Source organism: Oryctolagus cuniculus, chromosome 10, assembly GCF_051225735.1.
Source record: "Oryctolagus cuniculus isolate XC-2025 breed Fujian yellow rabbit chromosome 10, ASM5122573v1, whole genome shotgun sequence".
NCBI classification, from domain to species: Eukaryota; Metazoa; Chordata; class Mammalia; order Lagomorpha; family Leporidae; genus Oryctolagus; species Oryctolagus cuniculus.
The window spans coordinates 45,317,163-45,344,459 of NC_142876.1; the positions used below are offsets into that span (position 1 = coordinate 45,317,163).

The 27,297-nt window shown below is 43.0% G+C and overlaps 1 protein-coding gene and 2 pseudogenes across 4 annotated transcripts in view; 2 read left to right on the forward strand and 1 right to left on the reverse strand.

Moving 5' to 3' along the window:
• The first annotated feature begins 2,986 nt into the window (after window positions 1–2,986).
• The window catches only part of GAREM1 (GRB2 associated regulator of MAPK1 subtype 1), a 246,699-nt gene continuing 222,388 nt past the window's right edge, over window positions 2,987–27,297 (forward strand). The window contains exon 1 of one of the 2 annotated variants that reach the window (XM_008261187.5): window positions 2,987–3,512. In XM_008261187.5, coding sequence (XP_008259409.1) covers window positions 3,392–3,512 — 121 coding nt within the window. In that variant the 5' untranslated portion in view covers window positions 2,987–3,391. The remainder of the gene's footprint in view (window positions 3,513–27,297) is intronic. The other variant, XM_002713492.6, reaches the window with a different exon arrangement.
• On the forward strand, window positions 7,045–19,419 carry LOC149123755 (CMP-sialic acid transporter pseudogene; annotated as a pseudogene). The gene has a single exon (XR_016214061.1). The product of XR_016214061.1 is annotated as a CMP-sialic acid transporter pseudogene (transcript).
• The window catches only part of LOC138843999 (olfactory receptor 10J1-like), a 49,265-nt pseudogene continuing 38,305 nt past the window's right edge, over window positions 16,338–27,297 (reverse strand). Inside the window, exon 3 of the transcript XR_016214595.1 lies at window positions 16,338–27,195. The product of XR_016214595.1 is annotated as an olfactory receptor 10J1-like (transcript). The remainder of the gene's footprint in view (window positions 27,196–27,297) is intronic.

Consider the following 27,297-nt stretch of genomic DNA (forward strand, 5'->3'; position numbering starts at 1 on the left):
GTCTCAGTTTGTCTCTTCAAAGCCAATAGTTCTTTGCATAATGACAGCAAGTCTTTCCATAGCACTTCTAATGTAACAGACATAGTTCTACATGCTCAACATATATCAATCACATTCTCCTATCAACCCTGTGAGATGAGTACTGTTATTATTCTCATTTTCCAGAAGAGGAAACAGCAAGCTTCCTAAGATCCTAAACAGAAGCAGGGCCACTAATGAAACCCCAAGCTATCTGGCTCTGGAATTTATATATATTTTTAAAGATTTATTTATTTGAAAGGAGGAGTTAGAAAGAGAAACAGATCTTCCATCTGCTGGTTCACTCCCAAAATGGTCGCAACAGCCAGGGTTGGGCCAGGCTGAAGCCAGAAGTCCAGAGCCAGGAGCTTCTTTTGGGTCTCCCACATAAGCCATCTTCCACTGCTTATCCGAGGCTCATCAGCAGGGAGCTGGATGGGAAGCGGAACAGCCGGGACAGGAATCAGTCCCATAGAGGATGCTGGCGACACAATGCCAGTCCCTGGAATTGGTATTTTTAATCACCCTAATATGACACCCAATATTAGCTGTCCACAAATCCTAGTTTCTAAAGGTGTTCAACAGCAACAAATATAGACCAGAGCATCAATGGAAAACTTTTCCTGCAAAACCCTTAAGTTTGGCTCCTGTACCCAATGGAGATGCTTCTATATAAATGGTTTGCCTTGATCCAACAACCTGAATAAACATGTGTCTGAAAGTAAGTTCAGCGAGAGTGAAAGACGACCCCTCTCAGCTGTGTTTTTTAGTTAACCCAAACTCTCTCCGTCCTTAAGCTTTTTCCGTACAATTTCCTTTAGGATGCGACTTACTGACAGCTTGCTGCTCATTATGTCCCCCCCCCCCTTCTTTTTAGATTTATTTATTTATTTGAAAGAGTTACACACAGAGCGAAAGAGAGGCAGAGAGAGAGAGAGAGAGAGAGGTCTTCCCTCTGCTGGTTCACTCCCCAATTGGCCACAATGGCCAGAGCTGTGCCCTATGGGATGCTGGCACTGTAGGCAGTGGCTTTACCCACTACACCGCAGCACCACCCCCTCATTATGTTTCTTCCCTTTAATACTCTACATGGAAATGAAACCTTTTCTGCAAGGTCAGCAATAAGAGCAAACCTAATGTAAGCCCTTTATTGATTTAAACAAAGTTGATTACATTAATCTTCTTACTTTTTATCTTGTCCTTAGGTCATAAGTCACCAGTCCTTCTGTGAGAGGGAATTACTTTTCATGTTCCCTGAAGCTTTTAAGGAGGATGTAGCAGCAGCAGAAAGTTATTTTTTAAATCAACCTACTATATAAAGATTGAGGACTAACTTACTGGCTCAAAGGCCCCGACCCTTCCCAATCTCAGCCGTTTCCTTAGATTTCATTTTGGGAATTTGAGTATTATTTCCAGAAAGGATTATTTAGAAAAAAAAATAGCTGGCACTTAGCTCTTTATGGTTTTGAAACATTCTTCTTCACATCAGCATATCTTGGAACTTGATGGACTTTCGATTCTGATAAAAAAAAAAATACAGGATTAAAATAATTCCCACCCACCCCCCTTTTTTCAAGACTTTTCCACAAATTAACGTGAATGACACAAAGGTCAAATTTTTAGCAGAAGAATTTTGGGAAAACCATCGCCAATGCTTTCAAGGGAGAGGACGGGGGTGGGGGGGTGGGGGTGGGTGCAGAAGAATCTCTGTGATTTTCTGCAAACGTGAATGGACTGATTCACCCATCGACACAGATCTTTTAAGCGCTGCCACCTGAGTGGGACGTGCTGAAGGCCACTGGGCAAGTGCAGCAAGCAGGTGCTTGTTCTGCCTTATCATGCATTGCACACCGTGTGCACGACACAGAGTTGACATACAAGTTTTTCACCGCAGTTCCCTTAACATCGTGCTTTTTGTTTTGTTTTGTTTTTAAATACTGGTTAGCACCCCAATATCAGGTGTGCTTGGAGAAACAGGAATCCCACCGTCAACTTCAGATTCTGAGCTCTTTCTGCATGCAGCGCGCAGGCCATGCAAAAATATTGAGGAAAACATATTTACCATGGAAAGAATACCGGGGGCCCGAGTCCTGGCATGGCCTTTTGTGGACTGTGTAATCCTGAGAAATTATCTAATGTATAGATAATGTGTAGACAGAAGGGAATTACTCCAACCTGCAAGACTGAGTAGGAAAACGCATGTGAAGACAGCTGGCCCCAGCGGGCTCCCAGTAACCTTGTCCTTAACTGCCTACTGCTGTTGGGGACCTCAGCTCCAGCAGTTCGCGCTTACAACGCAGGTGCTAAAAGAAATGGTTACCTTTGTGTATGCAGGTACCGGCCACGCACCGTCTGGCTACTTCTCGGTGCTTCGGCCTCTGCCATCCTGCTGGTGAGAGTAACTTTCAGCCCATTTTGGGGTTGCAGGATTAGGGGGGAGTAGACGCCGAGGAGTGGCCCACGCGCGTCTTTCCAAGCTCGTGGGTCTGCGGACTCTCTAGGCTATCTCCGAGAAGTCCGGGCAACCGGGCAGCCTCAAGAGTTCGGGGGTGGGGAAAACGGGTCGTATTAGCCACGTATAGCCAGGGTGGGAGCGAGAGGGCCCCGGGCACCACGACTCAAGAGCAAGATCCCAGCGCTCGCTCGGCAACCTTGGGGCGGCAAGAAGGGCCCGGGGCTGGGAAGGGTTGGTGCGCGCAGCGGCGCCCGGCGAGGCTGCAGGGAGCCTGAGCGGTCGGACGGGGGAGCGAGAGCTAAAGCTTGCGGAGAGCGCGGAGCCGCAGGCGCCGGCGACCGCAGCCGGAGAGCCGACGCCGAGCCGAGCCGAGCGCGCCCGGCCGCGGAGAGGCGGAGGGCGCGCGGGGGGCGGAGCGGGCGGCGCCGGGGAGGCGGGGGCGGGGGCGGTGTCTCCCGGCGCTGCGCAGGCGTTGCTCGCACCTTGTTGATTAGTCAGTGCTGGGAGCGCTGCTATGGCGTTCCTCAGACCCGCGGCTCCTCCTCACACGCTCGAGGCGGAGGGAAGGAGGGGTGAGAGGAGGAGGAGGCGAGCGGGCGGCCGCCGCAGCTGCAGAGCCGGGGCCGGAGTTGGAGGCGGAGCGGGAGCCGCCGCAGCCACCCGGGCCGCCGCCGCGGGGCTGCTCCGAGTCCTCGCCGGGCTTGAGGGCACGCGGGGCGCCCCAGCCATGCCCAGCAGCAGCAGCAGCAGCAGCAGCAGCAGCAGCAGCTGAGCCGGGCTCCGGCCCCTTCCCTGCGGGCCGCCTGAGCCGCCGCGCCCCCCCGGCTGCCCGCGGCGGGAGCTGCCCGGCGCCTCCCGCGCGCCCCAGACCGCGAGCGCGAGCGCCGAGGCGCGGGTGGTGCCGGCGACTGGGGAGCGATGGACCCGGCGCCCTCGCTGGGCTGCAGCCTCAAGGATGTGAAGTGGAGCTCGGTGGCCGTGCCGCTCGACCTGCTGGTCAGCACTTACCGGTTGCCCCAGATCGCGCGGCTGGACAGCGGTGAGTCCCGGCCGGGGCGCGGACCGCAGGCTCGGCGCGGGTGTGCGCGCCAGGGCTCGGCGGGTGGGAGCCGGTGGGGAGTGGGCTGCCCACCCCCCAGCGCCGAAGTTGGCCCGAGCGGCTGCCGCAGCCCTGGCGCGTTGCTCTCCACTCCCCTCCTACAGCCAGCAGCCAAAGAGGTGGAAATCAGAGCCCTTGCAGTATAATTAAAAAGGACGCCTTAAAAAAATCAACATTGGGGAAACCTCTGCAGATACTAATCTTGGACGCTAGCTGTGTCCCTCCCTACTCGTCTGCACGAATTTCTCAACCTGGGAAACCCTGAAGAGTTATCTTGGGCAACTTTCTTACGAAAATAATTGTGCTCTGGGTGGCGTCGTCTTTTGGGTGCTCTCCTCCCTTCCCTTCCTCCCCCAGCCCCCTCTCCGCCGCCAAGAAACAGCAGATTTAAAAGGAAAATCTCCTGGGTGACCAATGAAAGGGATCACATTTCTCAGAGACCTTTTATTACAGCTTGTCTGTTTTGTTTAGCCCAACTGAAAGTAATTCAGGGCTGTGTGAAGAAAATGTTTTCAGCAGAAGTGATGGTATGTTTAAGGTTAATTATTAGCTTAGCGTTATTGCCAGCCTGGGGGTAAAAATTAAGTCACTAAAACATGTATTGATTTGGAACCGGAGCTCAGAGCTGAGAAACACGTGTATTTCCTGAAATTGACCACCAGAAACCACCCAAAGATCTCCTGTCGGTTCTGCAGTGTGCTGTGTAGCAGGGAGGGACACCTTCCAGCCTCAAACTTGTGACTTGTAAGGTGGCTATTTAGATGCGATTGTCTTTGCTTCAGAGGAGTTGCAGCTTCATGTGACTTAAGATTTTGGAGAAAAGAAGCCTTGGGGGTGAGGTGGGGGTGGGGCGGAGTGGGGGTGGGGAATGACTGGAAGCCCTTGGACCCAGGCAGGCGGGCAGAGCCAGCTATGGCCACACACACAGGCCAAGTAGAACAGCTTGGAACAGAAAGATGTCATTTTGAGTCTCTGGCACTTGGATTATTCCTTGTTTTCTGGGGAAGGGAGTGTGTAATGTGAGCTGTGGTAATGACCAAAGGCGTTTTTTATTCTGTTTCTTACCTGTGTGTGGGGGGGGAGGGGCTGATGTGAAAAGTCAATGCAGAAAAGTTCGCAAAGGCTGGGAAACAATCCTGGCACACCTGCTCATCTTGTTGGATGGTTGGTGGCAGTGGTGGGCACTGAGTGGGCACTTAAGTGCAGCTGAGGATGGCTGTTGCATGCAGGGGCATACAGGTGTGCTGAGACATTTCTGCCTGAGAGGGGGTGGGAAGATGTTTTGTGCTGCAAGGATGCATCTGCAGACTGTGTGTGTTCTGTGTTTCATTTCTTTCTTGCTCAGCTGTGCACAGCTGTGGATATTGGAAGGTTGTGAGATCTCACCTTTTGCAAGCTTCTTGCATCCCTGGGCTCTGCCAAAACTTCACTGGGCAGAGAGCATTGTTGCATGTGGTGCGAAAGTCACTCAGAAGCTTCATTAACCTCGAAGTTTGAAGAGGCAAATCAGTCTTCGGACATAACTTTTATTACCCGCTTCCCTGTCTCTGCCATTCATAAAAAGGCTCTGAATCAGCAGTGTACTCATCCCACACTTCTCTTTAAAATTAGGACGTGGGTTGTAAGTCTTAACACTGTGTCCTTTCAAGCTGTGGAATGGATTTTGAGCACTATGTGTAATTCCAATTCTTTATTGTAAGTTTCTCTTATTGCTGCTTGAGAATCACATTGGCTCATGCAGCAGCACAGTGGCACACACTGTCATGCACACACTGGCACACACAGTGGAAAATGTGCTGGCGCATGCAATGACACACATGCATAGCCAATTCCACTTTATACTTTGCCTCTTTCACTTATCAGTCCCATCTCATTTAAATATTTTTTGCTAAAATGGTTTTTAATAGCGACATAGTATTCCACAGGAGGGCTGTACCATTATAGTCGAGTCCCCTGTCGTGAACTAATATTAGGTTCTTTCAATTTTTGTAGTAATTTATGATATAATGAATACTGTTGTACACTCTTGGTTATAATATATTCCTACCTTGCTGAATAAGCATGTGGATCCGTTTTTAAAAATATATTTATTTTTATTTTATTTGAAAGGTAGAGTCAGAGAGAGAGCAAGTGAGCGAGCTTCCATCCATTGGTTCATTCCCTAAATGTTTGCAATAGCTGGTTATTGGGTCAGGCTGAAGTTGGCAGCCAGGGTCTCAGTCTGTGTCTCTTATGTGGGTAGCAAGAACCCAAAAACCTGAGCCAGTTATCTGCCTCCCAGAGTGTGCATTAGCAGGAAACCGAAGTAGGGTACAGGAGCTGTGACACGCTGATATGGGATTGGGGTGACCCAAGCAGTGTCTTAACCACTGTGACAAAGGCCTCCTCCTGAATGCACTTTAATTCCTTGATACATAGTGTCAGATTGCTTTGGAGACTGAGTTAGACTCCTTCACCCTAATATAAAGGCTGTGGGAGTACTACCTCCCCACACCCTTAGAATATTAAGTATCTGTTTCTTTTGGTTTAAACTTAGCTAATCTGATGAGGGGAAATCCTATTTTAACATTGTAATTTGGGTAGACTTTTAAGAGTCAACTGTACATTCTGTACGCATTTTTTTGTGTGTGTGAAGATTTATTTATGTACCTGAAAAGCAGGGTTAAAGAAAGAAGGAGAGAGAGAGAGAGATCTCTTCCATCCATTGGTTCACTCCCCAAATGACTGCAACCTGGGCTGAAGCCAGGAGCTTCTTCCAGTTCTCCCCTGTGGGTGCAGGGGCACAAGCACTTGGGCCATCCTCCACTGCTTTCCCAGGATGGAAGTGGAGCATTCGGGACTTGAACCAGTGCTCATATGGGATGCTGGTGCTGCAGGCCATGGCTTAACCTACTGAGCTACAGTGCCAGCTCCTCTGTACTCATTTTTTAAAGATTTATTTATTTATTTGAAAGAGTTACACAGAGAGGAGAGGCACAGAGAGAGAGAGAGAGGTCTTCCATCTGATCGTTCACTACCTGGCCACAGTGGCCGGAGCTATGCCCATCCGAAGCCAGGAGCTTCCTCCGGGTCCCCCACGTGGATGCAGAGACCCAAGGACCGGGGCCATCCCCCACTGCTTTCCCAGGCCACAGCAGAGAGCTGGATCGGAAGTGAAGCAGTTGGGTCTCGAATCGGCACCCATATGGGATGCCAGCACTTCAGGCCAGGATGTTAACCCACTGTGCCACAGTGCTGGCCCCTGTACTCATTTTTTTTGTTTTTGTTTTTTTTGACAGGCAGAGTGGACAGTGAGAGAGAGAGACAGAGAGAAAGGTCTTCCTTTGCCATTGGTTCACCCTCCAATGGCCGGCGCGACCGGCGCGCTGTGGCCGGCGCCGATCCGAAGGCAGGAGCCAGGTACTTCTCCTGGTCTCCCATGGGGTGCAGGGCCCAAGGACTTGGGCCATCCTCCACTGCACTCCCGGGCCACAGCAGAGAGCTGGCCTGGAAGAGGGGCAACCGGGACAGAATCCGGCGCCCTGACCGGGACTAGAACCTGGTGTGCTGGCGCCGCAAGGTGGAGGATTAGCCTAGTGAGTTGCAGCGCCGGCCTAACCCTGTACTCATTTTTTAAAACATGTTCTGCAGCAGCATTTCGAACAGGTTAGGGACATGCTGCCTGATTTATAAATGCTATCCTGAACTCTCGGGTTTCTTTCAGTCCTCATCTCGTGATGTCTTTTTGCCAGTTTTAGTACTGCAGGTACATTTTCCACACACACGCCCACCACATACTTAGACATGAAAGGTAGTCATTTTCCAAATCACTTGTTTTAAAAGAGAGTAGAAAGAAAATGAAAAACATGCTACCAGTTGACATTATGCCAAGAGATAAATATTGGCTAATTTTAAGCAGTCATGAAAACATTAAAAATCAAATTTTGTAACTATTATTGAATAACATCTATGTTGGTATGTTTTTAAATTCTGTATATGTGTGTATATAAATATATAGGTGAGTACTTCAGTAAGTTCATTGAAAATGGAATTAAAAGATACTCATGTTTTGGTAGAAAGAATTTTGAAATGCATGCATACAAGAAGCCTCCAAATGTTCATGGAACATACGTATTATGAAAAAATGTGTAGATTTCAAAATTATTTTCACCAAAATAAATTTATCTTCAAATTGCATTTTCCATGAACTTTGTAAAGTACCTTCATAATGTCTCCGATCCTCAGCAACCCTATTTTAAGGACTTTGGGACTCTTAGAAATTGAAAGACAGGAAGTGGAGGAGTGGGATTTCCAGCCGACTTTATGTCTCTGACTGCTGACCTCTTATCTCAGGCTATGCTACCTCGCGTGCTAAAGGAGAGGAGGTGTGGAGTAGGTCTGACGTCTGCTCTAAATAGCCTCACTGTCTCTCGGAGAGCTTGAGGACCGGAAAGTCAATATTTTTAAAACTGTGTAGACACCGAATTAAGTGCTGGCGTCATCCATCATATGTAGATGACTTTCTGCTTCCCCAAGGAGGGGCCGAGAAGAATTCTTGCAAGAGGCAGAGGGGAAGAGAGAGCTTACAGAATCCGAGGAAGAAGGAAGAAAGGGAGTTTGGGGACTTCGGGTTTGCAGGTGTGTCTGTCGAGATGACTTCTTTGCACACTGGCAATATGTAAAATACTAAGCCTACAATATATAAAGCTCTCTGCACTTCATTGCAGGATGCGTGTCTCTCCTAAAATGCTAGTCAGCTAGATGCATCCAATTTTACAATCCACAGTGGTGAAATTTGTCTTTGTGTGATAAGAGAAATACCAAATTTTTGAGCCTTTTATGGGTTAAATTAAGGCCCTACAAATCTTTCTTGAGAACCCCAAAGGAAGACACTGTAGCAAGTCCCATCCAGAGATTTGATAAGATGCATCTAATCAGCTGAGGTCTAACCTGGTCAGCAATGCATTTCAGGTTAGATATTTCAGATGATCAACCCTGGTAAATTGTTGGTTGTAGAGCCAGTTTCAACAAATGTGCCTAGGACCAAGAGAAGTGCGGAGAGAGTGCTAATCCCCGTTCTGCCTCCAATCATCTGGACTTGAAACTGGGTTGGTGGGAAATTGTTCAGTTTCTCTCCTTATTATTTCATCTCAGAAAGGCTTAGGCTACAGCAGGATTCTTCCAATTTTTTACTCCCATAGATTCCAGAACATATGCATTCTATACCCTAAGGATACTTTTAACTTAATTGCTAAACATTTTCATACTCAAAGGATATAATTTTTAGCATATTGTAAACATTAGCATTTTAAGTTAAATTGTTGCATCATTTTACAAAAGAATACAATTTATATTTCATTCCCAATACCATTTTTTTAAAAAATGCATGGCTAAGTTCAGTAGTTAAACATTTTACACCTTCTCTTTTTAAACACATTTTTTTAAAAAAATTATGTGTTTATTTGAAAGAATGACAGAGGGAGAGAAATAGATCTTCCATCCATTGGTTCATTCCCCAGATGCCCTTGACAGCCAGGGCTGGGCCAAGCCAAAAGCAGGAGCCAGGAAATCCATTGTTATTCCTTGTGGGTGACAGGCAGGGATCAAGTACTTGAGCCATTTGTCTGCTGCTTCCCAGGTGCATTAGCAGAGAGTTGAATCAGAAGGGGAGCAGCTGGGACGCACTGCTGTGGGATGCCAGTGTCACAAGTGGCAGTTGAAAACCCTGGCCCTACACCTTTTCTTTATCGTCTTAAATTCCTATTTCCATTTCCCTTCTTCTGTATAGAATATTATCCCAATGTAATATAACTCAATGCCTGCCAGTGTTTTATTGATCACCCTGTCTCCTTTCTGTAGCAAAGAAGTATATACATTGAAATCCAATATTTTATAATTCTTTTGATCATATGACTCTTTGTATTTCAAGATTTCTAGTGTTTTAAAACAAAGAATGGAAGCTACCTGACTTATAGAAGTTACTCAAATACTGGACACTATCACCTCTCCACTGCATCAGCATTTTTATGCTTTTCATGTTCGCATCTCATGGCAATGCATTTTAGAAAGACCTGGGGAAGGCAATGCAGATGCCTTCATTTTGTAGAGTAGGGAAAGGACCTTTGTGGAGGGAGGAGTTGAAGGACAGTTTCCAAGCATATAGTGGGAAAATGGAGATCTGTAAGCTGATTCCCTTACAGCTGTGATGGTGCTGGCTTTGCTTCTAGCATATACCCTGGGGCAGTAAAAGATGACTTAGTGGCCCTGTTTCCTGAAAGAGAAAGGGAGACCAACGCTGCACAGACTGACAAGAGGGCAAGAAAAAGATATTGGACAGGTGCTGGGGACAGCTAAACAGAACAGTCGGAGCCTCTCCTTCCTAGCTGTGTGGAGCCTTAGGTGTATTGGGGCTGTGGGAGCATTGGTCTTTGCTTTGTGCTCAGGTACTTCTGCAGCTTTGTTGTTTACAACTCTGGAGGCTAGAGGACCAAAGGAAAAACACACATAGATCCTGGGAGGCTCCACATGGTTGCTTGCAAATGTCAAGTCTCTCTAGATCCATGTCTCATCTTTGAAATTGATGTAAGCTCTCAAAATCTAGCCCACGATTGATGATTGCTCTGCATCAACATATTGATGTAATATGTTTTTCCCTAAAGTAACAGTGTGTTGGGTCTTGTTCCAGGAAAATGTGCTTTGCTTGTCTTAGGGCTTCATTTCTCCTAGCATTTGGTATTGTAAGAAGGTATATGTGCTCCGAGTAGGAAAAAAGTGATTTAAAGGATCCCAGATTTGGAGCTAAGAGACCTCTGTTCCAGTACGGATACTGACATTTCATAGCAATGCGATCTTGATCAGATCTCTCACCCCTTTGATTTGATTTGTAGTTTTCTCACGCAGGAAAAATGGACATTGTATTTGCCTGTGTACCTCAGAATTAGTCATTTGTTTTTTCATTCTACTAATATTTATTAGGCTAATATGTGACCAGCCCTGTGTATAGAGTTGGGACTGTAGTGCTGAACAAACCAGGCAAAAACCTCTGTCCTCCTGGAGCTGCTACCCTTTACTTTGAGAATTCAGTGTAGTAATATATATGAGATCCCTGTGTGTTGCAAAACCATGTGCCTAAGGAGGATTGGTGGGGGTGCAGGTTGCTGGGGGAAAAGATTCAGGGTATCTTTAGGCAGGAGTGGTAAACTGAATAATGAGTAGATTTTTATTCTTGCATAGATAAAGAAACTCAGAGAATTGCTCTGGGTGAGTTTAATCTGTTTCCTTTTGAGTAGTCTAGATTATTGATCTAGTAATCCACAGGTTGTAAAAAGGTGTGATGTCTTTATCTGAAAGTGTTATAAACCAACCCAAGACTGAATTGGGAGAGACCAGAGCAAAAAGTTAGGAAAGAAACTTGACTTAATCCAGAATCACGTGACTGACCAAAGTGGTACCAAAATGATAACCTTAGACACTTGAATCTTTTTTTTAAACATGGAATAATGAATTGCTTTTACTGTTCAAAGTTTCTTAAATTATTTATAGTTATATAACAGTTGGCAGGAAAACTGTGCCTAATGTTATGCACAAAGTGAGTGATAACCAAATCTCTTCAGTGTTCTTTTATATGCTATATACTTTTACTTTCCTCTGTTTATCACCTATTCTGACTACTGGTCAAATCTAAAAAATTAGGAGAAAAGAATTAGAGAGCAGGTGGTAGCAGGGAATGGGCATTTAGACCCAAAGGCAAGGTTTGTATGCTGCTCCTTCAGCATCCTTGTTTTTCAAGTAAGATAACTGTTTTGAAGATCTTCAATGAGATGAGTGTCCACACTGCCAGTGAAAATCTTAAGACACTCAGTTCATCTGTAAAAGGAGAATGAGTTTGACTGTTGTGACCATCTGCATCATAGTTTAAAGAGGGAATATTTTAGTCTCCTTCACTCATTGGCTGCCTTATTGAAATAGTGAGTTCTTGTGGACCAGCTTGTGAACTCGTTTATTTTTGTTTGAGAGTCCTGAGGTATCTGTCTTCTCACTTACCGAGCTGCCATTCTAGGAAGACTTGTATGTCCCGTCCCACCTTCCCCATCAGTCTTAAGAACACCAGCTACTATGTGCAAGAGAAGAATGACTGTTATTGCTGGTTTATGTATTGTTTTGTTATAGTTGGCAAAATATAAAATACCTGCTGAAGTATTCTGCATTTCATGGGATTCTCGGAGAAGACATTCCCAGTTCCCCACCCTACTCCTGTACCCGATTTCTTATGGCGATTGACTTGAGTTTCAGGTTAAAGACATCTAAAATTATTTTTATTATTTCCTAGCTCCCTGTACATGCCTGGCATGTAGGTGGCACTCAATAAGGAATTGATAAATAAATGAATAATTTTCAGTATTAAAAACTACAAGACCTAAAGTATCTATGTTACTGAAGCTATTGTCTCTGAGAGTCTGAAGTAGAATTTCACTTTTGTTTCATTTGAGATATGCATTATATATATATATGTATTCTTTTTTAAGATTTATTTATTTGAAAGGCAGACTTACAGAGAGGCAGAGACAGAGGTCTTCTATCCTCTGGTTCACTCTCCAGATGGCCTCAATGGCTGGAGCTGTGCTGATCTGAAGCCAGGAGCTTCTTCTGGGTCTCCCACACATGTGCAGGGGCCCAAGAACCTGGACCATCTTCCACTATTTTCCCAGGCCATAGTAGAGAGCTGTGTCAGAAGTGGAGCTGTATGATGTTGGCTGGGTTTTTTCTCTTTGCCTTGCTTCCTCATTACAAGAAGGTAAAAGTAGTGTCATAGAGTTTTTAAGAATCATATTAGTTGGCCAGCTCCGTGGCACAGTAGGTTAATACTCTGCCTGTGGCGCCAGCATCCCATATGGGTGCCGGTTCTAGTCCTGGCTGCCCCTCTTCTAAACCAGCTCTCTGCTATGGCCTGGGAAAGCAGTGGAAGATGGCCCCTGCACCCGCATGGGAGACTGGGAGGAATCACCTGGCTCCTGGCTTCAGATTGGCACAGCTCTGTTCGTTGCGTCCATCTGGGGAGGGAACCAATGGAAGGAAGACCTTTCTCTCTGTCTCTGTCTCTCATTATCTATAACTCTACCTCTCAAATAAATAAATAAATAAAATCTTAGGAAAAAAAAAAAAAAGAAGTGGAGCAGCCGGGACTCAAACTGGTGCCAATATGGGATGCCAGAACTGCAGGTGGCAGCTTTACCTGCTATGCCACAGCACCAGCCCTGTGTTATATTCTTAAATATATAGATTGAAATTAAAGAGTTCCATGCAGGGCTGTCTGAGAACCATGGCTGTTGTAAGAGGGTTACTGGTAGTCTGGGTAGATTCAAGACGTCTCTAAGTGAAAATGTCTTTGGGAGCCCCAAAGAACTGATGAAGCTAAGTGTACCATCACTGGTATATGCTTTTCAGTACAACATGGCTTTCCTAGCCCTTAGCAATCTAGATGCAGCAGTGAACAGGTGACCTATCAATTGAAGATTCCCTGTCCTGCATTATGTACTGTTTTAATATTAAATAGGGCATTCAGCAAATTATAGTGGATTTCAGTTTTTATGCTGTATGATGGAATCACACTTGTACAGTGGAAACCAGCCCAAGCTACATAAGTTGTGGTGGAACAAAATCCGTTATTAGGGTTTGGTGCCATAGCTATTGCTGTGTTGTGCTCAGGATTTGCAGGAGTGTGTTTTGAAAAAGTTTTAAAGAGTTCAGACACTTCCTTTTGGGTTAGAAATATTCAGATGTATCTATCAGAGATTGTTGTGACATTAGTTGGCGTCTACTTGTCAGATGGAGCTAAAATTAAAGAGAAAGGATTTTTCTATGGTGTCACATTATGTCTGGTTTGTCATCTTTCTGGCCAGTGTTGGAGGCCTTTACACTTCTGTGGTGGTCAGGTACACAGACAACATCATGAAAGGCTTTTCTGCTGCACAGCCATTGTGCTTTCTACCATTGCGTCAGTGACCCTGTTTGGCTTACAGATAACACTTATCTTTACTCTGGGCACCGTTCTTGTATGTATTTCCATCTATTTCTATGGACTACCCAGACAAGATACTACATCTATTCAACAAGGAGAAACAGCTTCAAAAGAAAGAATCATTGGTGTGTGATTTGAGCCTGAAGAGAGATGACTCAACTATTTACATTATACTAGAACCTTGGCTGGCGCCTCGGCTCACCAGGCTAATCCTCCGCCTGCCGTGCCAGCACCCCGGGTTCTAGTCCCGGTTGGGGCACCGGATTCTGTCCCGGTTGCTCCTCTTCCAGTCCAGCTCTCTGCTGTGACCCGGGAGTGCAGTGGAGTTTGGCCCAGGCCCTTGGGCCCTGCACCCGCATGGGAGACCAGGAGGAAGCACTTGGCTCCTGGCTTCAGATCAGCGAGCGCGCCAGCCGCAATGCACTGGCCGTAGTGGCCACTTGGGGGGTGAACCAACGGAAAAAGGAAGACCTTTCTCTCTGTCTCTCTCTCTCTCACTGTCTAACTCTGTCAAAAAAAAAAAATTAAAAAAAAATTATGCTAGAACCTTAAGGTAGCTTAAACAATAAAAACAACAAAAACACATTAACCACATGGCATAAGAATCAAGAAACAAGCTATCTCAGTGAATTGTTAATACGGAGATTTAATCTGGGCCAAATGGGGTCAAGTAGTATTTTAAAATGAAGGAATTTTATTATTGTATATATATATATATATGATACATGAAAAGTATGGAGGTGACACAGTATGTAAAAAAATCATGTGAGGCTACAACATCCAAATAAGTAGGTTTGAGACAATGTTTAATGGTTGAAGTGCCAAAGCCATTTCTGCATTAACTGTTCTCTTGTTCAGGTACCAGGAGAGAAGAACAACCCCTCAAAGTTCTCCAAAATTCACATAGAGTATTTTGTCCTAGCAGCTGTAAAGCCCTCTTTTTTTTTTTTTTTTTTACAAGAGAAAGGCAAAAACAAAACAGGCTAGTTCAGAAACAACTGAATGTGTAACTCCGCAAGTGGAATCTATTTCATAGCTCAGACAATGATCTCTGGGTGGCGACTGGGTACTCCTTTAATCCTATATTTGTGCCATTCATTATCTGCTTCCTATTTTCTTTGCTGTTAGAAGATGTACTTTATTTTTTTTTTAAAAAGTCTGTTACTTTTGTACTTTTTTTTTATAAAGTGAGGTTAACTGTTAGACTGTCAAATAATTTGTGTTATTTCAGTGTTTTTAAAAATATTTCTATAATGTCAATGGAAAATTCAGCAATAAAATTAATTTATTTGTAAAAAAAAAAAAAGGAAGAAGCTAATATGGTGGACCCTCAGATTAGCAGCAGGGAAAAATGGGACTTAGGGGCCATTGTGGTTTGTAAAATGTTTGTTAGGGCCATAATTATCAATAATCTAAGTTATTTCTGAAAAGTAATTTATAAATTTGTAAATTTTTTACTTTCTTGTTCTTTCATTCTGAAATGGATTAAAATGCTTCCTTTACATATTATGTGTTGTCATGCAGTGAATTTTTAATTTTTGTTATCATTATGCTCTTCACTGACACCTGAATATATGAACTGGAGTAGCATAAATCTTTGAAACTAGGGAAGTCTTACTACAATTGGTGGCCTGATCCTCAGATCTGGGCAGCAGCAATTTTACTTGTAAGCAAGGCAAGCCACTTGGTTCAAATAGAGATAGAAAACTACAACTGCTAATTTGGTACAGTTGTCATCTTCCTAGAATAGCCCCAAGATTGACTTGAAGCCATACAGTCTTAATCCCAGACAATGAGTTTCCTTTTATGCTCTTGCAGGAGTATTACATAGTGGTAAAAGAAGAAGAAAAAGAAGAGGAAAAGATGTTCCCAAGTCCCTTTTTACTTAAATTGCAGGGCAAGTCATTTTAATTGATACTGCTAATTTTTAACCTAGATGAAGTATTTATATACCACTTGGGCGTTGATGGCTTAATGTTGTTTGATAAATACCAAGCTATTGAACTTAAAAAAGGAATATGAGTTTTTTTATGGTTATGAAAAAATCTGTTAGTCCAGTTAATATTTATCATGTATAGTACGCCGTTATGATTAGGCCTGGTTGTAGCATAGATGTAACTGCATAGTGTGCGTGGATGATTCCCTGTCCAGATTTATAATGAGTTCTGTTGTTTTTTTATCCACTGAGTAAACTTTCCTTAACCACATCGTTTTTTTTAAGATGATGATTTTCTCTTGCCATACTTCACTATGTAAGTTTTTCTCCTTTTCATAGGGAACTATGTTAAAATATCTAGAAACAGAAAAGGGTTAATGTTTATGTTTCCGTTTTTAAACGCATCTGTTACCTTGTGGATCATTAGAAGGCACTGGTTCTAACAGTCTGTCCTCCATTCAAAACAGAGGTTAATGAAGGGCCTGAGCAGGCTCAAGTGAATGAAACTGCAGGACCTTGTCTATGAGGATGCTGTATTCAATTTGGATTGCTGCCAGCTCCCCTTAGCAGCCCTGGGCAGACAGGGGACCTCAGCATCAGAGAACTCTCATTCATTTATTCCACTCTTACCTCCTGCTCCTGAGTCTCTTCATGTGTTAGTCTGTTTGAGCTTGAACATTTAACATAATCCAGGATCCATTTTTCACCTGTGGGCCACTGACCCTCAGAATCTTCTGTTCAAGCATCAATTAAAAGACATTAAAGCCGGCGCCGTGGCTCACTTGGTTAATCCTCCACCTGCGGCGCCGGCACCCCGGGTTCTAGTCCCGGTTGGGGTGCTGGATTCTATCCCGGTTGCTCCTCTTCCAGTCCAGCTCTCTGCTGTGGCCCGGGAGTGCAATGGAGGATGGCCCAAGTGCTTGGGCCCTGCACCCGCATGGGAGACTAGGAGGAAGCACCTGGCTCCTGGCTTCAGATCAGTCCAGCACACCAGCCGTAGCAGCCATTTGGGGAGTGAACCAATGGAAGGAAGACCTTTCTCTCTGTCTGTAACTCTCTCACTGTCTAACTCTGCCTGTCAAAAAAAAAAAAAAAAAAAAAAAAAAAAAAAAAAGACATTAAAAACAATTGAATTCATTGTGTCTAAAGAGAGAACCTGAGCAAGCGCGTGCACTCTAGAAGGTTCAGATTACTACTTAAAAATAAATACCAAGGAACGGAAAGCTTTATAAAGATACTCTACAGTTATTTTTTCTGTTTATTTTGGTCTCTTCTTTAACCAGTTAAAAGGAGGGGAGCCACTGAAGGTGGATAACATTGCAAGGAAGTTTTTTTTTTTTTTCCTTTTAACGATTTGTTTATTTTATTAGAGAGGCGATGGGGGAAGGGGGTGGTTTTCATCTGCTGGTTCACTCCCCAGATGGCCACAACAGCAGGAGCAGTGCCAATCCGAAGCCAGGAACTTTTTTTTTAAGATTTATTTTATTTATTTGAAATACAGAGTTACAGAGAGAGGTAGAGCGAGAGAGAAAGAAAGAGAGAGAGAGGTCTTCCATCTGATGGTTCACTCCCCAGATGACCACAATGGCCAGAGCTGAACTGATCCAAAACCAGGAGCCAGGAGCTTCTTCCATGTCTCCCACATGGGTGCAGGGGCTCAAGGATTTGGGCCATTTTCCACTGCTTTTCCAGGCCATAGCAGAGAGCTGGATTGGAAGTGGAGCAGCCAGGACTCGAACCAGCGCCCATATAGGATGCCAGCGCTGCAGGATGGGGCTTTAACCCACTGTGCCAGTCTCCCACATGGCTGCAGGAATGCAAGCAGTTGGGCCATCTTCTGATGCTTTCCCAGGTGCATTAGCAGGGAGCTGGATTGGAAGTGCAGCAGCCAGTACTCAAACCAGCACCCTATGGGATGCTGGCACTGTAGGTAGTGGCTTTAGCAATACACCACAGCGCCAGCCCTGGAAGAAATCTTTCAAACGCTCCTGTGAAATTTAAGGTTAATTTCAGCTGTACTTAACAGGGTTGACATGGTGATGATGATGATGGTGGTGGTGGTGGTGGTGGCCTACACAGCTTCTAGATTTCTTTCTTTTTCATGTGAACAGACCTGAAGGTATGTGGTCCAGGACTGCGATGGTGGTCCATAGAGTCGAGGAGCCAGGGTGTGCGTCTTTCTGTTCTGTCATGTCCAGCAGGTAGTTTTCACTCTGAGGGCCACTTCACGCTGGAGGTCTAGCTATGGTGCCTACATCCCACACAGGAAGAGGGCAAAGGTGTGTTTTTTGCACTGGTTCTTCCAGCGCTTCACTTCCATCTCACAGGTCAGGACTTAGACACTCCTCCATGGAAGTGTGGAATGGCAGCAAACTGCATTCTAACTGGGTGCATTACCCGTGCCTCCTGCGGAAAGAGAGGGGCAGTGGTTATTGGGAGCCCCCTAGCAGTGTCACACAGATTGCTGCTTGGATGCCCTTTCTTCACTTTTTTTCTCCTCAAAAACTTAATAAAATAACCCTGTCTTGGGCTGCTTGACTTCTGCCTGGTGTAGGTTCCTGGCCAGCTAGGTAGTGTGAGCTTCTCGCCCCACTTCCTCCTCTTTTCACACTGGAGTATAAACTAACCCTTTAGGGTGGGTCTGTTAGAACAGCTCATGATTAGAGACGAAAGTGCTTTATAAGCAGGCCATGAAAAATTGTGGGTCTGTAAGGCATTGTTTTGAAGGCACTCCTCACATTGCTTTTTGCCTGGCATGCTTTTCAGATTTCCTTTGATTTGATATACACAGTGGGGGTAGTCATACAATTTTTAAAAGGTGCTTCCCCCCCTTACTCTGTTCCTTTTACTAGAGGTTTGATGGTTGTCTTTAAAGATAATAATAATATTTACTGTATTCCAGATATCATCGTTATTTAAAGTTTAGAAAATATGGACCAAAGAAAATGAAATATCAGCTTTAATTACGGAGGGCATGTAACTTGTTATAAAACCATTAGTATTTTGCTATAGGCATAGGGTATAAACAGAAACTATATGTAAAAGTGGGAGCAACCTGTATATAAAACTTTTTTAAATTTTGTATTAGGAGTGGACATTTGGTGCAGCAGTAGGGAGCTGTTTGAGAAACCTACATTCCCTGTCAAGTCTCAGCTTCACTCTCTATCTGGCTTCCTGCTAACACACATGCAAGGAGGCTACAGTCGATGCCTTGAGTACTTGGGTCCCTGCCACCCATGTGCAAGACTTGGATGGAGTCTTCAGCCAGGAGCAACCCTGGCACTTGCAGCCATTTGGGGAGTGAACCAGCTGTGGAAGATCTCTTTCTGTTGCTGTCTTTCAAATAAATACAGTTAACATATTTTACATTATCGTGAAAATTTTCCTTCATTATTAATGTTCTTTGAAAATAAAATTTGTGTTATCGAGTAGAATTCTGCTATTTCCAATAAACTTGTATTTATTTGACCATTTTCTAGTTGTGAGACATCAGTTGTTTTATAAGTCTTGTTTTTGAGAATATCTGTACTTAAATTAGGCAGGTTTATTACTTTATATTTTTGCAAGTGGATTTATTGTTGAAACTTTGATTGTTAGGGGCCAGCATCGTGGTGCAGTAGGTTATCCCTCAGCCTGTGGTGCCAGCATCCTATATGGGCGCAGGTTCTAGTCCCAGCTGCTCCATTTCCAGTCTAGCTCTCTGCTTTGGCCTGGGAACGCATTGGAAGATGGCCCAAGTCCTTGGGCCCCTGCACCCACGTGGAAGACCAGGAAGTAGTGCCTGGCTCCTGGCTTCGGATCAGCTCAACTCTGGCCATTGCAGCCATTTGGGGAGTGAACCAACAGAAGGAAGATCTTTCTCTCTGTCTCTCCCTCTCACTGTCTGTAACACTAATCTCAAATAAAATAAATAACATCTTTTAAAAAAAGAATATTTGATTGTTAATAACTTGCCTCCAGGAAACTGTACCAACAGAAGTGAGTGAGTAAGGCCATCATTACTTGGTATAGCATTGAATATTACTTGTTTTTCAGTCTTTGCTAATGTAGATAATTAAAATTTGGCATTTTTTCTATTTACTGGTTGCTTGTAGAATAGCTTCATAATGTAAACATAGTTCTGTGAATTTTCTGAGTTCTTTTTGTTCATTTGGTAATTTTCAATGCTCTTGTTATTAAAATTGTATTTTTGGTTTTCTACAAGATTTTTATAGATAATCTTTAAGTTTCACGTGTGTTTGTCATTTTTTATACTTCTTTTTTTAGGTTAATGTGTATGTATGTATTATCTCATTTTAAAATTGAATAATGACAATTTACTTATCTTTATCAGCTTGAATATTGGATTTATGTGTGTGATAATCACTGTTGTATTGTGGCTGATTCTTGGAAGAAAGAAACCTCTTCCACTGGATAAAATAAAATCTCATGACAAGTTTGGTAAAACCATGCTGTGTGTTTACAGCTTCGCTTACTTTTGTGTCCAAGTCATGGAGTGTTCCCCACAGATAGTTCATTGTTGATAAATTCCTATGCATTGTGTGAAACTAAGCTGACAAACTGGATCGGTCACTATTTGGCTTTAAACGCTAGGAATTAAGTTGATATGTGTAAAAGTGTTAAATTCTTTATGACATGTAATCCCTAACAAACTCTTCTGAAAGGCAGTTAGATGAGAGAGATGGACTGCAGCAACTTCAGAATCTGTTAAAGCTCAGAATCGGAATCCTGACACCAGAGAATAAATAATAGAAAACCACACATCATTTTAAAGCACACAGAAAGGCAGATGTGATCCTTTGAGTATCATTTATTCTGTTGAGTATCTGTGCAAACGTCTTCACCATGATGACTGAGAAGAAAGGAAACAGAGATAGGGGAAGAAAAGCCCAGTTTAATTCCCTCTGTTTCTGTAGCCTGTGACTGGGAATAAAACACCTATCAGTTAACTCTTGCAAAAAGTGAAGAACAGGATAACTTCAGTGTGAAGACTAGCTTTCCAGTAGATCAGGTAGCTTATCAATTGTGCTCCTCCAACCCCAACCTTCTCTCTTTTTGTCCTTGACTCAGTGGAAAGATCTTAATCTGAGTAGATAGTTTACAGTTAAACAATATGATACCAGAGGAGGATTTGTACCAGTAGAGGTTAAAAGGAGAGGGAAGAAAGGAGGTATCAATTTAATCCAAATAACCAAGTATAGTCTGCCTAGTTTTTAAGTTTTCACAGTGAAACAGAACTTTGTTCCCCTGATTATAAATGTAATATATTCATTACGAAGAATTCAAATACATAAAAATATTTTCAAACTAAAGTCATCTAATGTCCCACTAACCTGAGATAACCACCATCAACATTTTGATGCATCCTGTATTTTTACATACACATATTTACAGTTTTACATAAGTAAGGCATTTTAACTATTTTTTAAAAAAACCTTCCTCCTCTACATTAACTCTCATTCTTCCATTCCTGCCTATGTATGCAATCCACAGTAACCATCCAGTGCAAAGTCTTCGTGTTTTCTCTATACTCATGTAATCCTGTGTCGACATGACATCACCCATGGAGACATACACGGAAGTCTGTCATTATTTTATTTTAAAATTTATTTGCAAAGTGGGGGTGTGGATAGAGTGTACGAAGTGGGTGGGGGAGGAGAGAGAGAGAGGCAGGTCGGGGCTCAGCCAAGCTGAAGCCAGAGCCTGGAATTCCATTCAGGTCTCCCACATAGATGGCAGGGGTCCAAGCCCTTGGGCTGTCCTCCACTGCTTCCCCAAGCGCATTAACTGAGAGCTGGATCAGAAGTGGAGTAGCCAGAACTAAGTAACTCAAACCTGCATCACCGGCTGTGGCTTAGCCCACCGTGCCACAATGCTGATCCTTCTATTGTTATTTTATAAAAATGGGCTTATATTGTAAATTCTTTCTGGCCTCTTGTTTATATCACTCATAGAAATATTTCTAAATCATTTGATATACCACTTCTACCATTTCATTTCTTTTTTAATAACTGCATTGTTATTTTCCGTGGTGTGGAAATACTTAGTCTTCTGTTAATTGGTGTTCAGTTTGTTTCCAGTTATTGGCATCTGTGAATTTATAGCTCACTAAAACTCCATGCACATGATGTCATTCATTTTTTCATCGTTTCTGGAGGTTTCTGTGATTTTTCTGACATCTTTCACTTTCCCTTCAAAACATCTTTGATAGCATTGTCTTCCTGATTGTCTTAATCTCACATACAAGAACTCAAATCTTTTTGGAAAAATGAGTCTCATATCCTCATCAAATCTTGGTTCACAGAGGTGGAATTTATTTAATAGATGTCATCAAAATGCTATCCAGGGGCCAGCGCTGTGGCACAATAGGTTAATCCTCTGCCTGTGGTACCGGCGTCACATATCGGCACCAGTTGTGTTCCTGGATGCTCCTCCTCCAGCTCTCTGCTGTGGCCTGGGAAGGTAGTGGAGGATGGCCCAGGTGCCTGGGCCCCTGCACCCGAATGGGAGACCCGGAAGAGGCTCCTAGCTCCTGGCTTTGGATTGGCCCAGTTGCGGTCATTTGGGGAGTGAACCAGTAGAAGGAAGACCTTTCTCTCTGTCTCTCCCTCTCACTGTCTGTGGCTCTGCCTCTCAAATAAATTAATAAAATATTTTAAAAAAATGCTATCCAAGACTGTAACAGTTCGCATTTCTGTTATGGAAATATGAGAAGATTGTTCTTCACACCCATGTCGACCATAATTAGTATAATGTTATAAAAATTCGATAACTTAGTAAATATAAAGTGAGATTTATGCTGTGTCAATTTGCATTTCCCTATTATTGATTATTTCCTCCTCTTTTTTTTTTTAGAGATTTATTTATTTATTTGGAAGGCAGAGTTATAGAGAGAGGGAGGGAGACAGAGAGAGAGAGAGAGCGAGAGAGCGAGCTTCCATCTGCTGGTTCACTTCCCAGATGTCTGCAAAGGCTTTAGCTGGGCTGGTCTGAAGCTAGGAACTGGGAGCTTCTTCCAGTTTCCCATGTGAGTGGCAGGGGCCCAGGCACTTAGGCTCTCCTCCACTGCTTCCCCAGGTGTATTAGCAGGGAGCTGGATCAGAAGTGGAGCAGCTGGAATGCAAACTGGCGCCCATGTGACATGTATGCATCACAGCGGCTTTACTCACAATGCCACAGTGCTCATCACTATTTGCTTCTTTTTATGCATCTGTTTGCCTCTTGGGCTTCTAGGAGTTGTAATAATACTTTTTTGAGTTCTCTGTTGTTGGTTTATTCTCTCCAATGTCTAAAGGATATTTGTATATTATGAAAATGTTTTTCTCTTATTTACATTTCTCTTGTCTATTGAGTTTGTTTCTGTATTTTTTTTTTAATTTAAGAGCTTTTATTTTAACAAGGACAAACATACTTTTCCTATTTTCAGTCTTGGCTAAAAAGGGTCTCCCTGACACCTAGATTATATGTAGTCTCTTAGATTGTCTAGAAAGATTTGAATTTTTTTTTATGTCTTTACTCCATCTGGAATTAATTTTTGCATATGATGTAAGATTTTCATTTTCTTCCAGATTGCTATTGTGCTGGCCCATTTATTCAAAAAATCTCTTAGTGTTGTGAACTATCTTTGTCAGATTTATTTTTTTCTTTAATGGTAGAAAAATACGTTTCAGCCACACCTGTCTTTGAGGGGACTGCATTGATCTTCCTGGGACAGATAAAGTTAATGAAATCTGAAAAGAATCCTTCAATTCCCTAAAGAACAGAAATTGTAGCTACAACTGCTCCTCATCTCCACCTACTTTTCTTTTTCAATGACTGTGGGAGGCCCAAGATTTGTTTTTCTAAAGCAAACTTAAATTCATTTTGAAGCCAGTGTTACCCTGGTGAGTCTCAGAAGTGATAGTAAGTTGTTAAACATCCTCTAGAAGCATCGTCCAGATGCTTTGGCAGTTAGTTTTCTCCAGGGTAGAATTTGTTTGAAGATGATACTTCACAAAGCTGCTGCCCAAGTGTGTGTGTGTGTGTGTGTGAGTGTGTGTGAGAGAGAGCGAGAGAGAGAGTGATTCAGAATTTAAGAATGATTTGCAAATTGCTCAACTTTAGTTTACTTAATTGAAAGTATGAGTATTTCCCCCAAATCTTTTGTATGAGGGGCACACTTTTACATACTGTTTTTAACATACATTTGTCTAAAACTTTAAAATCCTGCAGTGACTCATAGCTGTCCATTTTGAAAGACAAAATAAAGTCCTCTTATGTTCTGTTTACCTCTCCCAAAGTCTTTGTTGAAGTTGTCTTCCTGATTCCTCTTAATCTTGCATGCAAGGACCAGGCTTAATTTTTTTTGTCTTCAATATACATGATTTATTATTGCAAAAATTTGATGAATTGTATCATAGTTTTCTGTAATGTACAGCTGTAGGAACTCAGGGACACACACTGCTTTCAATACTGGACACAAATTTTACAGAGAGTTGTAGAGCTCTGGGAAGTCTTCTGGGAGTTCTGTTCACTCAGATTCAGCTCTCCATTGACATGATGTGACTACTAGGAGAGGCTTTGGGAAGGGGTTTTTCAGGAGCAAGGTGTGAGAATGTTTGCCTTGTACCTTCCCCAGAAAGGACTCAGAAATGTCCTCAGGGACACTCAGAGAGAGGTGACATTAAGCTGTCAGGAGAGCTCTCTGCACACCTACTCTCAGGATGCTCCCTTGGAGGTAGATGTTAGGAGGGGACATATCTTGTTTTCTTTCAAGCAGTACTCCACAAGCACGAAAACTTCCTTTCTTGGTCCTTCTTCTGTTAAGGAGTCTCAGGTCTTCTGACTTGTACTTTCAGTGCATTTTCTGTGGGGACGAGGACATAGTCATGATGGTTGGAGATACAGATTGATTGTTCTTTTTTATACATCAGCCCCATATGAACTGGAAGACATTTGGTGATCCTGCTTCTTTTCCTCAGGACAAGTAATTCTAAAATCTTAAATCTTTTCTGCAAATCAAAACAATCTTCCCTCTTAAAAAGCAATAACAATACAATTTGAGAAATTCCAAGATTCTTGCTTAGAACACTCTTCAAACTTAAGTTCAAGTGGGCTACACAACTGCTCACAGAAAATAAGCTTATCAAGGTAGCAATGAAGAGGGTAAAGGCAAGACATAGATAACAGGTTGTGTTCTACATAGAAGAATGGAAATCATGGGCTACTTTCTAGATTTGACATAGCAAGAGCTAGTTGGGAATTAATATCAATGCCTTTAATTTCTGGAGCGTGCATTTGATGTAGCAGTTAAGTCACCACTTCGGACATCCACACCCCATTTTGGAGTCCCTGATTCAAGTCCCAGCTACTCTGCCTCTGATCCAGCTTTTTGATAATGAATTGCGGAGGGCAGCAGTGATGGCTTATGTGCTTGGATCACTATTACCCATGTGGGAGACTGGGATGAAGCTGTGGGCTCCTGGCTTTCACCTGGACAGGCAGGGAAGATCAATCAATTTCTACCCTCCCCACTTCAAACAAAACAAAAATAAATACAGACTTTTAAAAATACATTTAATATCAGAAAAGATCTCCAGATATCCCTATACTTGTGAATAGATTGTGGCATGTATATAAAAACTACTCCTCCCTGAAAAAAAACACATATATAAATACAGTGAAATTCAGAGGCTAAGTATTACCAAGTTGTTTACTTTTACTAACACTGAATATACTGGTTCTCGAGACTTATCTAGGGAGTAGTTCCAATGTGAACCTTAATAAAATTAGAAAAAACCCAAAAACAAACATGAAACTCATGGCTCTCCAAGGCAGGTGAGTTTAAAGCTGATAACATTGCTTCTGGAATGTCAGGGTCTGTTACTTTTGTCACTGTCCAAAGGAAAAAGTGGGAATTGTAGTTTCAACACATCCCATTCAACAACTGTATCCTCTTTGAAGTTTTAATCTATTTGGCATTTAGGTTGATCTTTCAACCTGTCACTTCCAATAGGTGTTATGCTGCCCAATTTTCTGCCATAGCAAACATAGCAGTCACTTCCCTGCTGGCTTATGATCCGTACCAGCATTCCCCCTTGTAAGCAACCCTGATGGTAATCTATGAGATTAGCAGAATGCATTGAAAAATTATGGTAAAAACAAGTCAAGTCAGAGAGACTCTTGATTTATTAATGCAACCTTAACACCAAATTTTGTAACTCTCTCTGGGAAGAGTTGAATGATAGGATCAAGTTTTTGAGCTTACAAAAATACCCAGACTATGATAGACTGTAGTCTCCTCTTGTCTCTGAGGGATAGTTCCAAAACCCCAAGGAGATGCCTGAAACTGCAAATGGCACCTAGCCTTATATACACAACATATACATAAATACTTCCTACGTATACATACTTATGATGCAGTTTAATTTATAAGAAGCTAACAATGATGATAATAAAATAGAACAATTGTATCTATATATACTATAATCAAATTTATGTGAATGTATGGTCCCTTTCTTTAGCTCAAAATATATTATTATACTATACATGCTAATTGCCAGGAAGCATATACAACATGGATATGTTAGACAAAAGGATGATTTCTGTCTCAAGGGGGATGCAATAGTACTGCTCTGGATTTCATTATGCATGCGATTTAAAACTTAACAAATTTTTTCTGGAACTTTGCATTTTATGTTTTCAGATTACAATTGGCTAAATAACTAAAACCATGGATGAAGTTAGGACTGTGGTATGGTAAATTGCTGAAGACCTTACGCAGGAGTTTCTTGCCAATAGCATGTTGAAACGCATCCTTGACCTCCTTATTCCTCAAAGTGTACTCAGTGGGATTAAGGAGTGGAGTAAACACAGTTTAAGTTACTGAAGTCAGCTCGTCCTGATCCCTGGTGTTCTCTGACTTGGGTTTAAGGTAGGCAGTGGATGCACAGCCATAGTGAATGATGACGACCGTGAGGTACAAGTTACAAAAGCCTTTTTCCGGCCCTCAGCAGAGGCGATCTTGAGAATAGTGGAGATGATGAGAATGTAGGAGATGAGCACCAAGCCCATGGGCATGACGATAACCAATGAACTGATGACAGAATTAATTATGTCATGCAGAGTTGTATCAGCACAGGAGAGTTTCATAACTAGACGGATGTCACAAAAATAATGGGCTATTTCTCTGTCACAAGAAGGCAATCTGAATACAGATGACATCTGTGCTATGGCCACAAGCAGCCCAATACTCCAAGCCCCCCCATACTAGCTGGGCACACACCCTCTTGTTCATGATAACCATGTACCTCAGTGGGTGAGATGGCTGTGTAGTGGTCATATCCCATTGCTGTGAGCAGAAAGCAGTTGTTGGTAGCCGTAGTGATAAAAAAAGAACATCTGGGTGGCACAGCCAGCCAAGGAGATAGGTTGGCTTAGACCTACGAGGCTGGAGAGCATTCGTGGTACAATGGCCAGCGTGTACACGATCTCTGAAGTGGAAAAGGCACTAAGAAGTACATGGGAGTGTGATGGTGAGATCAATGCTGATAATTGTCACAATGATGACTTTGCCAGCCAAGGTTAAAAAGTATAATGTAATAAATACCACAAAAAGGGTACATTGTATTCATGAAAACTGGTGAAACCCTGAAAAACAAACTCAATCACCACTGTGTGATTCTCACACTCTTCATTGAATAAATCCCAGGCTGAAAGATGTAGAAAGGCTAATCAGACAGAATACATCAGTGACCAGTGCTCTGAATAGGTGCACTTGAATGGGCACTGAGTTAACAGGGACAAGGGCCCAC